The sequence below is a fragment of the Tiliqua scincoides genome, chromosome 3 (genome assembly GCF_035046505.1).
Source record: "Tiliqua scincoides isolate rTilSci1 chromosome 3, rTilSci1.hap2, whole genome shotgun sequence".
In the NCBI taxonomy this organism is placed as follows: Eukaryota; Metazoa; Chordata; class Lepidosauria; order Squamata; family Scincidae; genus Tiliqua; species Tiliqua scincoides.
In genome coordinates this window covers 71749900-71764001 of record NC_089823.1, presented here as the reverse complement: position 1 = coordinate 71764001, position 14102 = coordinate 71749900, and the positions used below count along the sequence as shown (strand labels likewise).

The following is a 14102-nucleotide window of genomic DNA, read 5'->3' as shown; positions in this document are numbered from 1 at the left end:
TCGCTATAAAACTGAGGTGGCACACTGAAAACTTTAGCACATAGCTGCATATAAAAATCTTCGCAAAATGTAATATGTAAATATGGCCCAAGAGAGCTGTCCCTATTAAGTAAGACCTTTTAACTGAAACATACTTTCAACAACCTTGACTGAACATTTCATTATACCATGAATGCTTTTTTATGAGCCTGATAATCTTAAACTTGTAAAAGTTAAGCCTGTAAACCAAAAACCAATTACTTCAGAACACTTTGAATTTCAATGACAATAATACTAACAAATCGTTCAAGTTATTTTGGTATGGCATCTTTCAGTGAAACTATTTATAACTTACTCAGCAGAACAAGTAAGGAGAAGGATAAATCAATTCATTTCCTCTCTTTAGTAAAAGCAGTATTGTAAAGAATAGAGCTGTAATTGGAAAAACAGGGAAAAAAAACCATTCCACAAGGACGAGTACACAGAATAACAGGATTATTATAGACCATTTTATGCTGATGTTAGAAATACATGTAGCCATTGTCAGCAGCTAATTCTGAGGTAATATATTAAATATATTCTCTCTCTCTTTCTCTGCAAAATAGAATGGCTTATTTGAATAATCAATTGAACTCGTTCTGGCTAACCCATTACCTAGTTGGACATCTATTATCAAAATCTCTTTATTAATCTAAATAGTTGGAGTGAAAAATCTGATATCATAATATTTTTATTAGTGACACAACTTTGATGTACACCATTTGCTCACAATGTCTTCACTCATACTGCTACACATGTTTAAAAGTAACAGCCCAATCCTATTGGAGGCCTATGGAAGTGATCTCCCAACCCGCAGTTGTAAGTGCTGGTGTGGTGCTGAAAAGATGAGCTGCTGTTGTGCGCTTTTGGACTGCCAGCACAAATGCCTACAGGCCCCATGTGCCAACAGTCTGGTTTCCAGAAAAGAAAGAAAATGCCATTTTCTCCACTGTTATCATATAAAACTTTCTTTCCTTTTCCAAAACTAGGTGGGGAAAGGGGAGGAATGGGGTGGTGGGCTGCAAGACGTGGTGTATCCAGCAGTGGTAGATCCTATCCTCCTTTTCTGCAGCCTACCTGCCCCCTTTCTCTCCTTGAACTTGCACCAGCAAAATCGATGGCACAGATCTGAGACCCATTGCAAAGCTGGAGGTTTCAGAGGGATAAGGGGATTTAAATTCCCTTTCCCTTCCGAAGTTTCCCAGTCGACCCCATGCTGGATAGAACACGTGCCTTTCTGGCACAGCTGCACCAGCGGGTGGGAGCGAAGAATAGAACTGGGCTGTTAGGCTCCTAAAACAGCACAGACGTTCCTGGAGGACTACAAGTGTCCAAAAATAAGGTAAAAAGATAAACGGTGAGGGGGTGGGGACAGCTACTCATCTTAGATCTGAACCATGAAAAAGGAGAGTGGTCACTCTAACAGATGTCTCCATTCCTTCTTTCAGGTCCCCAATCATGCCTTTTTGAAACAGTGTGCAAGCAGCCTGGAGCAGGAATTGAAGAGAAGAACAAGCCTGGAGCTCAGCAGCAGCAAAAAATGGGGAACACTGAGAAAGGGCACTCTTGAGTCCCAGCTGTCCCAGCCTGCAAATGTTTCAATAATACATGTTCCTGCAAGGCAGAGGGGATTGCTGATCTTTGCTTTGGGGAAATTAGGGTATTTTATCTTGAGAAACGGGAAATGGATTCTGTGTTCACTAAAACAGAAGTGTGGTGTGTGGGCATGTGCCTATGTGCATGTTTTGTAACTGACGCAATGAGGAAAAAGCCCTGAATGGATGAGAGGGGACCTGGATATGAAATTGTTAAAACCTGAATGTTAAAGTTGATTTTTTGTTGTATTATCTTAGTGGTGTACGATTATGGGTATCGTGAAAAGCGATTGCACCTGAAAATGTGCCACTATACCTCTGAGAGGTAGGTTAGATTTAAACACAATGACTGTTCCAAGATCACTCAGTAAACTTAATGGATGAGTGGAGATTTGTACCAAGCCTTCCGGGTCAATGTCAAAGACTATAACAGTACACCACACTGAGCTTACAATATTTGAAAAGCTTAAGCCTGAAACAGAAACAGCAGCAACTAAAGATCTCTTGTCAAAGGTCTATGAGATATTGATACAGCTGGAAAAACAAGGAGGGAAAATATTCATGGCCCTAGTTATTGGAAAATACATTTCTGCTCAAATGTGGGAAACGTTATTTTCTAACACATTTAACAGCCCAATCCTAGGATCAGGCTGTGCTGCCAGAACTATCATTCTGGAAACACAACAGAACCTATGATGTTGCAAAATGCAATGCTATATAGTGTCCAACTGAGCCACTGCTGGAAATGGCAGTTGGTGCCGGCCATGTTACGGTGGCAAGCCTGGAGTCCCTGGTGCCAGCAGGGATGGACTGTGGGTCAGGAGGGAATTGATGAACTGGCTGTGCAACCAGATGGGGAGGGGAAGGAACTGGGATTGGGGAGGTGGCATGGGGTAGATCCAGTGGAAATGGCAGATATAAAATCTTATCCTCTTTGTTTTTAACCTCCCTGCCCCTTTTCTCTCCTCTGATATAAGCCACCAAAAAAGAGGGCATATGTCTAACCCATGGGTGCCCTTAGTGCTTACATGAACTCGAGTAGAATTTTTTTTACTTACCTCCTGTTTGCCCTCAGGTTGTCCCACCCCCAGCATGTGCCTTTCTGGCACGGATGCATCAGCACTAGTGGCAGTGGATAGGATTGGGACCCAAGTATATAATTACAACTAGGTGAAGAAAAAATCACTTGGTAGGTATCTAGGTATTGTGAAGTGGCACAGATGATTAGCATATGTGGTTGGATTCACAACTTTTGACAGAATATGGCAAATATAATATGTACCAAAACGTTACATACAAATTAGATTACCATTCCAACTCCTTTCAGGATACATATCAGATATGGTGCCTGGGAAACATCAGGAAATTGTCAGTGACTTACAGCCCAATCCTTAGCTGCCTGGTGTGTGGGGTTTCAGCAGTGCTGAAAGTGGCTGCCACCGCATCCTGCGCGCTTCAGGTAGCTGCCAGTGGCGCCTCAAGAGAAGGGGACTTTTGTCCCCTTCCCCCAGGAAAAGCGAGTAGCCCCACAATGAGGCTACTTGATTCTACGACAACCCAAAACTCTCTCTCTCTCTCTCAGAGAGAGAGAGAGAGAGAGAGAGAGATATTTAACTTTTCATTTAACTTTTTGAATCAGTATTTAATATTTATTTAGCATTGCCATGTGCAATTTAAGGACAAAATAAAGCCAGGTGTATGGCGGTCCAACAAATTATCTACTGCTGTTCACCAAGTCTTTTTTAGAAAGAAAAAGAGACTGTCACAGATGAATGAGCAAGGGAAAGCACGAACATTGCAATTAGAAACAAATTCTCAGATTTGTATCGGCATAAATGATTTGTGCAAGATTGCTGCAACTGCATTTCAATGAACCTGTTCCTGCTTACAATCAGAATTTCTGCTTCTGTGCTTCCACCATTTCTGGCATGAATGTAGAGGGACTGGAATTTAGCCACATGGCTTAGTCTCAATCCAGTTAAGATTACTATGATGTCTGTTGGCAAAGAGAAGCCTTTTGAGGAATTGGCATAGTTTAGGGCTGGTTCATCAGTTAACAACATCTGCCCACTGACTTGCAAAGAATTTCAGGATTCTACTTGGTTTAATCACAGCTTCTGAACCACATGCCATTAGAAATGGGGGTGGGATGTTTGAAAAAGTACGTACCTTCATTGCGGTTTATGATTCATAAAAATCATGCCTATGCCTAATGTGATAAGATATTCTTCCCAGGAATCCCCAAGAGAGTAAACTGTCATGCTGGCTTTGTTCTCAGAGCAGTGGCCAGCCCCTGATGAGTCAGAGCCAAGTTGAGCTGAAGCAAGCAAGTCATGTGATGATGCAATCTGAGGACAAAGTTCATGGAAGCAGGAAGCCTCTAAGTATTTGAAGGAAAGATGATAAAGGTGGGTTTTGTAATGCTTGGACAGTTGAGGTAGAAAAGCAGAAGATGAACTAAGCCCTGTTTTGATGATATACCAATGTCCATCTCCAAACCCTCTCTTGCTGTCATCACAGATATCACTTGCACAACACATACATGGTGCTTTTTAGTTTTCAAGATACTTCACACACATTATTTCAGTAATTGCAACAGCCTAGTAAGTAGTAAGGTTTTATTATTATCTCCATATATCAGATGGGGGAGGGGAAATGACAGATTGTAGCAAGGCTGTCTAGTGAGTTCATACTTTGGAATACTTTGGAATACTGATATCTCTTAAAAGTATAGAAGTTTACCACACAGACAGTGGTTCTTCACATTATCATGGGGTCCCCTTAAAGTTAGATAACTTACTTTTTAACAAAACCTTGACTTGGGAACACACAAATCTTGCATGTCTTCTGGAAGCAATTAAAATGGTCACAGAAGCAAAGATGCAATTTAGCTTTAGAGGATTTCTGCCATAATCTGCAATTATCATCATCAAACCAGGCAGGAAACATGACACAGCAAATACTGTAGAGGGAGCTACAGGAAAGACTTCAGTGTTCCCATGGGTTTAAACAATTTAGAATTTGTTAAGTGTAGTATCTCCAATGGCATCACTACAGTAGGTGTTATCCAGAGCAGTGGTGATGGGTTTTATCCCCAAGCCACTTTCAGTCCCCACCACTTCCAGTCTCACATCAGCCCCATCTTCTCAGGAGAATGAGGCAGGCTCTGCCTTCCCTCTGTGGCGCCCATTTGCCTTTGCTGAACTGCTCTTTGCCATCTTCTTCTCTACTCCTTCCATTTGCTCCTAGCAATCCAGATCACTGCGTTTGTGACCCTGTCGGCTCCAGAAGAGGCAGCAGGCACTGCAGGAGCCAGAATTATCCATTCAAAACTTCTTGGGAACCACCCACCATCTTCCCACCAGAGTCACTCCTAAAGCCTGCAAGTCAGTGCTGGCAACTGGGCAAGACAAGGGCAAAGGAAAGGAGGAGGAGTGCAAGATTCTAGGTCAGAGTTTTGCTTCTTTTAAAGTTCCTTTGCCCTCCAGGCAGGAAAGAAAAAACTAACTGGCACAATATGGGATGGAAAATAAGTAAGATTTTATTCCTACTCTGGCTTTCATTGGAGTGGGTTGTGCACATGACGTTTTCAAAGTTTTCCAAGCTTCTGCAACTCCAATCAGTTTACCTTGCTTGCATCCACTTGGGAAACAGATCTGAAGAGAGTATTCAGACATGCCCTGAAATTGAGGGACAGCTAAGATCAGTATTTAGCAACTTGCACTGATTTCTTCATTATATTCTCATTCTTTTAATTGGCTTTGTGCTAAGAATAGAGGTCCAGGCCATTTTGTGCCCCTTTCACTAGTTTAACAGAAAACAAACAAAACAAAGACGAAAAAAATACCATACTCACCAGTTGTCTATAATGTGTTGTCTGGTCCTTACAAGACTGAGATAAAGGGTTTTCTAAAATTATAAAACTCAGTGGTTCTGATGTAGGTAATTAATTTGTATACTTTGAAATTAAAGTCATGTTAGTATAAGGTCAGCATTTGATTGCCTGATGTTATTCTTGCCACTTCTCATCAGAATGAAATCTCTGTATTTTTAACACTTTTACGGCCTTAACAAAGCATCCTATGTTCCTTCAAGCACAGGATGCTATATCAGTATACAAACACACATACACACCTCATTCACAAACTGATTGTGAAATCACAAGGGAGGGGGTTCCTGCACTTCGAAAGCTGTCCGAAGGTTTCAGCATCACAAATACATGTTGGTAATAGTGCTTGATCTGTGTCTCAAGGGCAGAATTGTAATGATACTTCCTCTTCTTATAACTAGAAGCAAAGTGCTAGAGGCCATATTGTCAACCTTAATCTCTCTTTTCCCAAGCATTTTGTGCAGCTCAAATGATTTTTGGAAAAACACAGATGGCTTCAGGGACTCAGCTGAGCTCCAGAATAACCCAATGAAAAAGTGACAGTAAAAGTGACACCATAACAAGCAAAATATTATACTAGAACAGGAAATCAAAGTTCATGCAGTTTAATAAAATGCTTTAGTGTCCTGACGTAAGTTATTGTGCTCAGGTAGACCAGAAGAATTTAATAAGGCAACAATTAAACAAATACATGTCAATATTTGCTCTGCATCTTGCAGTGCATCTTTCATCTATGGATGACAAAAGCATGGACAAATATGTTACTTCCTGTACACCAACCTGAAGAATATTTACTTGGAGTAATTTCATTAAATTTTAATGAGATTTCAGGTAAATGCACTTAGGATCTCAGTTTTTCAGCACTGTCCTCCATAAGGAATTTTTTTGGTAATTTTAAAAGTCAAAAATCTGCTATGAGGTTGCCAGTCTAGAGGTTAAAAATCTTTCTAAATTCCCCTCCCTCATGGATGTAGCCATGCCAGCAAAGTGTGCATTGCATAATGAGATGGGAGTCTCTGGAGGTCTTCTCTGAGAAAGGAAACATTTGTTCCCTTGCGCTGGGTTAAGCCCCCACTGCCCAAAAGGAGCTACTTGTACATGCGCTAGCAATTTTGCTGGTGCAAGTTCAAGTGGACCTGGAAAGTGAAATGAGGCCCAGAAGGGGAATAGGACTGGGCCCTGAGAAATTCTGCAAACCAAGGGTTTGTGGATTATGGATTACTATAATAAAGCAAGGATCAACTGTACATGCTTCATGGCACACCTGTGGTTATGATATATAGTAAGATGAAACTACCCTCAATAAAGGCCAGGGTCCATATAGTAGTACTCTTCAATTGGTTTAAATTGCAGAAATTATCAGAAATATTAATATACGAAAAAGGTTTTATGGAGCAAGCTAAAAGTTTTGATATTTGAGTATGGCCCATCCATGAAAACTGTGGGCACAGTACATGACTAAATAACTGGACATAGGACTAAATAATTGAACAGATATAGGGATTATTCCGCATACCTGTTTTTTTATCATGGTGGCATTTTAGGTTACAGAGGGGCCCCAATATCCACAGATCCTGTATTCGCAGTTTCACTTAATTGCATGTGAAAGAGGGCCCATGTGGGCATCCCCGACCTTCCTAATGCCTTTTAAAAGCATAAAAATGTTCCATAAAAACTTCCAGTTTTACAAAAAAACCATGTGACATTTTTTTGGCCTAAACAGCCATTCTGAGACCCACAGAGGCTGTGGGTAGACACGTGCGGCCTCTACAGAGCCCTGAAGAAGGGGAACACAGCTCCCCTCACCTCTGGAGAGTGGGGAGGCATCCCTGGTATCCACGGATTCAGACGTCTACATATACATTTATGTATATGTAGTCAAGTGAATATATTGCTCATCACATTACATTAAGACCGCAATCCTAATTACAGCAGTGGATTTCACAATCCAACATGCTCCCTGACTCTCCTTGAACTTACGCCAACTAAATAGCTGGCACAGATTGAGAGGATTGCAAACATATCATAAAGCAAGTTTGTGCCTCCATGTGAGTCAGCTGGGCCAGCGCAAGGGCATATGCCAGATGAGAGGCAAAATCCAGACTCTGCGCTCGAGACCAGTAAGTTTGTGCTGGTTGAGCTCGGCCAGCATGGGTTTGGGGGGGGGGGTATGGGGAGGGCAATGACGATCAGGAAGCAGGTATTTTGGGGCAGAGGTGGTGGGTGGGCCTAAGGGGGGCGGGAAGTGGGAGGCAAGACCAGGATCCAGCACTTATGCGAGATCCTAACCCCATTCCCAGGCAGCATGGAGCAGCTCCATGTTGTTCCCTTCTGTTCAGATCTGCGCTGCTTCTTTAGGGGCACAGATTTAAGTAGATCCATTGGGGCTGCTGTGGCTCTCCCCGGGGTAAGGGGGATTTTTTTCTCCTTAACTTGCACTGAATATAGCATAGGCCCGCTGGCCTTCCTGTTCCAGCATAAGTTAGGATTGAGCTGTAAAAAGTCTTACATTTAAGTTTACAAGGGAGCAATCTGTGATCTGGACATTCTAATGGCTGCAATTCAAATGAAATGAACTCAAGAGTAATTTCTTTAAGGGACATGAAATTTTTTCTGGAGCAAGTGGTTGTTTTTAAAACCTAAGCAACTGTTTCAAGGTTAAACCAGAAGAGCTGCAGAAATGCCAAGAAGAAACCATCAGATGGCTTACACGTTTCAGATCCTTCAGAGCCCTTGCCACAACACCACACTCAGCCTCAGAATTAGAAAATGATTGTTTTTAGGAGGAAAAAAAAAACCTGGTAAGAAACTCAAACCACTAAAAGATCCAGGGAATTCCTTTTTTCTTGAATAGAAGCCAAAAATTTGTCTGAGGTTAAGCATTGAGAAAACATTGTTTTTCTCTCTGTGAGCAGCTCACCATGCAATGCAAATATAACTCATTTTCAGTGCTGCAGATGGCACAGAGACAAACAGAAGAATCTTGCATAATACAGACAATGCTGAGTATCTCATTAAAAAAAAATGGAAACCTGGAAATCTTCCCAGATTATACATCTGTCTCCAAATCATACTTTAGAAAAGGAGGCCAAACAGCAATGATGTGTACAGGATTAATGACTTATTCTTTCCACCCCAGTTCCAACTGATCTTCTCAGTTCACTTCTAGCCATCATTTCAGCTAGCTAACTGTGCTGGAGGAAGCCAATCCAAGGTTCAACAACTGTTTCAAACATCACATTATGAGAAAGGAGAATGAAGGAAGTAGCAAAGAATGAACAAAAATAAAAGCTAAGTACTGAATGCTTATCTAGACAATACAGGTTGAAATACATCTTGGCATATATGTACACTGTGTAACATTCCCACTTCATTTAAACACACTCAACACAGTCTTCTTCCTGTTGTTCACTGATGAAACAGTAATACTAACTGTACTATACTGATTATTACCCTGCTTCCCCAAAACACACCATAGGTTCATACAAAAAACTATGCATGTATTAAAACCCACTACCACATTGAATCCATTCCTACTATAGAAGTATACCTTTGAATTATAGTCATACAGTCTATGCCACCCATTTAATTAAGCAGCTTTCCTTTAATTTTGTTCCACTGTAATTTACTTAGGCACCCCCCAAAGGAGTGCACGAGACAGAGGCTCGGGTTAATAATTTTATTGAATAATATAAACAGACCTGCAACAGGGAAAAATCCTGATTAAAAAACCCCCTTGATGTGCTGGCACTAAGTTTTGGGGAAAATGGCACTAACTGTCCCCCATAACCCATAGGACAATCACAGCCTGCCTCACCCAGTTGTGGACTGGGTTATCCTATTCCTGCCAACCTCAAAGAGTCAGGGCAGCTGGTTAGCACAAACCCGTACAGGAGAAGCCATGTATTGGTCCTTGCCAATAACCAGCCAAGGGGCCAGCCAGCCAGCCAGCCAGCCTCTCAACCTGGACAAGTGTTGTAAGAGTGATCCTGGCTTAACCCTTGACCTTGTTTACCTCAGGAAGTATGCCAGGCCCACTCCTGACTACCCAGTCAACACCTCACCTGCCACATGGGGGGTAGCCTAGTGCTTAACTACAACAGGCCCACTGAAAACCAAATAGTACTCATAATTTAAGGCTATGGATTTAGAGCCACATCATCCTTTTCCACTGCCTTGGAACCTAGTCCCAGAAAGTAGAAACTGTGTTTGACATATTGTCATGTCACAAGATTTTCATGGAGTCACAGACTATGTTTGGTACAAAGCATCAATAATTGATAGCCCTTTTGTATAATGTATCCACGCTTTTGTACAACGTATCCATGGATTTGAGCATGTGTACAGGAGTGTGCGATCACACTTCCTACCAAAAGTGCAATCACATATTGTAAATCAAATGTTAATGAGGCTTTTGATTTAAAACAAATCATTATAAAAAAGTTACTTACGACTGTCGGTCCCGATACATCTTGTTAACTTTTTCCCACTGGTAAGTAAGTTGAGTCAGCTTTTCCTGTATCCTTGCAGATTCTCCAGGTGTGGCACTCTTCAAAACTGCTGTCTTCTTACCACGAATAACTTCAATCTGACCTGAGTATCTTCCTAGGTTTTCTTTAATTTTCTGAAATACAACAAGAAAGATATGAAGCAAACATCAGTGCAACTGAACAGAAGCAACAATTTGTCTAAATTTAAATATGTAAGAGAGTACTTTAAACTCTTGATAAAGAATAAGTACAGCCCCAAGTCTGCATGAGAGGCCAGGAAGTAAGAGCAGTGTGGAAAGGACTGAACAGGGCTTGGGCTTTGAGAGACTGATGGCACTCTAGGGTGAAAAGGGGCTTTTGTGGGGAAGGGAGGGAAATTACAGATATAAAAGAGAAATGGGAGCTTGTGGAATATTTTAACTGTTTCTGTTTCAACAGTTTTAAAATCTGCTCTCACATACATTAACAATGCAATACCACTCTGTTTTATGGCAAAGTCCTTCCTGACATACTTTTTAAAATAGTTAATATTCTATATTAAAATTCACAGGCTTGCACCTCAGAAAGTTCTCAAAGCATCTAGCAACACAGAAAATGAAGGCACAAATAAGTGTGCCCAACAATGCATGTGTGCAAATCATGCTGCCTTAATTTTTCTCTGATGCTATGACTGTGCGCCCATGCATGCACTTCTTTCTTTCTTATTTGCGCATAAACTTGAACCCTCCTCACCTCTTTTTACCTTGTTCTTTGCCAGTATACCCTGGCATTATATCTGTTTTGCACAGCTGATAATGTTCAGGTTGCTTTAGATGACATCAGAGATTTTCAGACTGCCTGACAGAAATGAATTCTACTTGTATTTTAACAATGAAAGAAAGGATTAGAAAAGCCTATTAGCCAATGCAGTGCAATAGCACTGGACCAGTCTCTTTGTTCTAGATTAGATAAATCAAAGCACTAAAATTTTCAATGTTATCTATTTTTGCTATCTAGAATGTATTTGTCTCTGACATCTAACTACTAATTCAACTCTTCAGCTGCTTATGTGACAAAAAGCCTGACAAATCAAGTTGGAAAGTGACTTCATTCATATAGGTTGTATAGATTACAGCTAATTAGGTTTTGCTCAGCTACTGAGGACTATTTTAAACTTTACCATTTAGCCCTCATTCCTGCAGTTGAGTTTCTCCATTCTCTGATAGGCTTATTTGATAGAATCCAGATGTGCGTTTCTTTTACAAAAATGCAAATATATTTTTTGGAAAACAAAATAAGTACAGGATGAGGCATTGTCCTGTCATGAATACCAAATCTGTAATCATATCTCAGTTTTTATAGTGATATCCTAAATGGAAGTAGCACAGCTTGTACTATTCATGACTAGCAGAAAAAGATCTACTGCTTAATCGCAGTCTTAAATATGTACTAGAACTATGAATCATAATATTTGCTACAACTTTCATAAATCCAGCACATTTAAAGAGGATTATGAATGCATTCTTGCTGGGAGAATGAAAGGTTTAGAGTGATTAATCTAGCATAAACAGAAATGGTGAGGATTCCTAAAGAGAACTGCTGGATTTACATATATAATCTTTATGGATAAGGAAACAAAAATCACAGCTAAGAAAGAGGACAAAAGATTACAATTATTACAAATCAAACTTTTAGAAGAGACCTCTTCTATTCACTTACAAATACCAAGTGTTGTCATCCATTACAAATATCGTCATCCTCCATAAAAGCAATATGTGTTGACATATTCCTGACCTTACTTATCACTTAGTAAAAGGGACACTTTTAGCTACAGCTCTTGGACTGGGGACACGAACCTAAGTGAACATCTTTACTCAGCCACGATGGGGTGATTTAGAGGCAGTCAATATATGTCAGATAACCTACTTACTTACTAACCTACTGTCATGAGAATGTAATGGGACGAACCCATGTAGGCTGGCCTAACCAGTATAAAGGATGGGCCAGATATACATGTCATAAAATAATAATGAATATAAAATAAGAATGCAATTTATGTGCAATAACATTATTCCTTCCAACTTCTAACACAAAACTCACTGAAAATTCTCATTGGGATTCTAATGAGACATTACAGCAAGTACAGGTAATTAAACTGGTAAACTATATAAAAGCCTGGAGTCTTTGTACCCTCTTGTCAATAACGTCAGTGCTATTTCAACACGCACTACATTTTGTCGAAACCAGGTTTCAGTGCCACGAATGAACAGGTAACGTATATCACCAAAACAAAGTATCAACTACTCTTTTTTATTTCACGTCAAGCAACAAATGTCTCTGCATGTGATTATAGACTATTTTAGTGGACACGGTAAGCAAATTAGTGAAATTTTTGTGATAGTTTACTTTGGATGCGTTTTCATTTTGCAGTGCAAGTTTCAAAAATGGTTTGCCTGTTAGGGGTGTGAATTTGCAAGCTGTTCATAAGGTTCTCAAGACTGTGATCATAGACCACCTTAAAATAGTTGATGTTTTCAAATGTTTTCACTTTGAGGATTAGATTGGCTCAGTGGTAGAAAACATGTGCTGTTTGCAGAAGGTCCCAGGTTTAGGACTCAATCTGATCCAATTTTCCAGTGCCGGTGCTGCTGTGCCAATAGCATATGCACTGCATCCTGTGTTGGGGAGGGAGTCTCAGAGGCCTCCTCAAGGTATGGGAACATTTGTTCCCTTAACTCCGGGCTGCATTGCAGCTGCACTGGTGCTGGAAAGTTGGATATGCACCAGTGCACTGGGCTTACTGCTGGGTGAACGCCCATGCTAATCCAGAACTGGCCAGTGCTGGGCTAGCACTGGGTAGGTGCCTGGCCTCCACCACTCGGCAGTTGCACTGACTGCCAAGCCACGGTAAGGTAAGCAAGGTCGGGGGCAGGTGGAGAAGGGGTGTTCCGGGGAGGGAGAGGTGGGGAGATGGCGGGCGGGAGGCATGCCGGGATAGGGAGCGGGAAGGGAGGTAGGTGGGTCCAGTGAAGCTCTGCTCCACTGGATCCAGAGCATTCGTGCGGGGCTTGGCACCCTACATGAGCACTCTTCCCACTGCAGGTCTACTTCCCTTACCCAGGGGAAGGGGACAAAAGTCCCCTTCTCTCAAGGTGCCACCCGCAGCGTGCCATGGGCACGCTGGATGTGGCGACAGCCGTTTTCAGTGCTGCCATAGCCACGTGCCACTGGAGCACAGGATTGGACTGTCCATCAGTAATAAAGACAGGGCTAGGAAAGACCTCTTTCTGAAACCTGGGATAGCAGCTGTCAATTAGTGTAGGCATGGGGAGGAAAAGAGGGAAAGACAAGGAAATGGGTGGGAGGAGGCCAGAGTGGACTTGAAGAAGGGAAAACTGGCAGAGAGGGAAAAGTGAAAGGAAAAAGTGAAAGGTAAGTTCGGAAGCTGACTCGGAACCCACTGCAGTTAGGATTGGGCTGTAAGTTAATGAAACGTTTTTTCCTTCCAAAGAATAGCATATGGGTAGGACAACCAAGATGGAAATAAGAGTGGAGTCCTTCAACCTCCTACCCCCACCACAGTTTCACCCTGTTTTGTGCTTCCCCTCATTTGAAATATTTGCTAAAGAAAAAGGGAATACAAAGAAAATATATATCACATATATCATGCAACATGTCTTCTGGCTTTTAACCAGGTGTTTTTTGTTTGAAAACTCTTAATTAAGGGGGCTATTATCTGGGTGTAAAAACAGTTAAATGAATGCATATTAAAATATTGTACTGTCTTGGACATTGATTCATGCAAACCTTCTGGGGTAAAGAATCAGTCACAATTTAATTTTAAACCTTCTCCAAAAATCAGCTAAACAATTTATGCACTGTTTCTATTTTTACTGCAGGATAATGACAATGATGAATGCTTTTACCAGGAAATAAATATTCATTCATTACAAACTCAGATCAAACTCTATCCCTTCCAAAAGCACGTGAATTTGTAGGATCTATTTGGCTGTTGTGAGAGATTTATTAGGAGGAAGATGGAACTATGCCCACAACCACATCGCTTGACATTTTAATAGTTCAGTGAAATTAAACCTACAGTAATAGTTACTTGTAACCATGATAATCAAT

The 14102-nt window shown here is 41.1% G+C and overlaps 1 protein-coding gene across 4 annotated transcripts in view; it reads right to left on the bottom strand.

Moving 5' to 3' along the window:
• The window catches only part of DMD (dystrophin), a 1248719-nt gene that overhangs the window by 717537 nt on the left and 517080 nt on the right, over nucleotides 1–14102 (bottom strand). For all 4 annotated transcript variants that reach the window (XM_066619666.1, XM_066619670.1, XM_066619667.1 and 1 more), the window contains one exon: nucleotides 9954–10126. In XM_066619666.1, the coding sequence (XP_066475763.1) occupies nucleotides 9954–10126 (173 nt within the window). The remainder of the gene's footprint in view (nucleotides 1–9953; nucleotides 10127–14102) is intronic.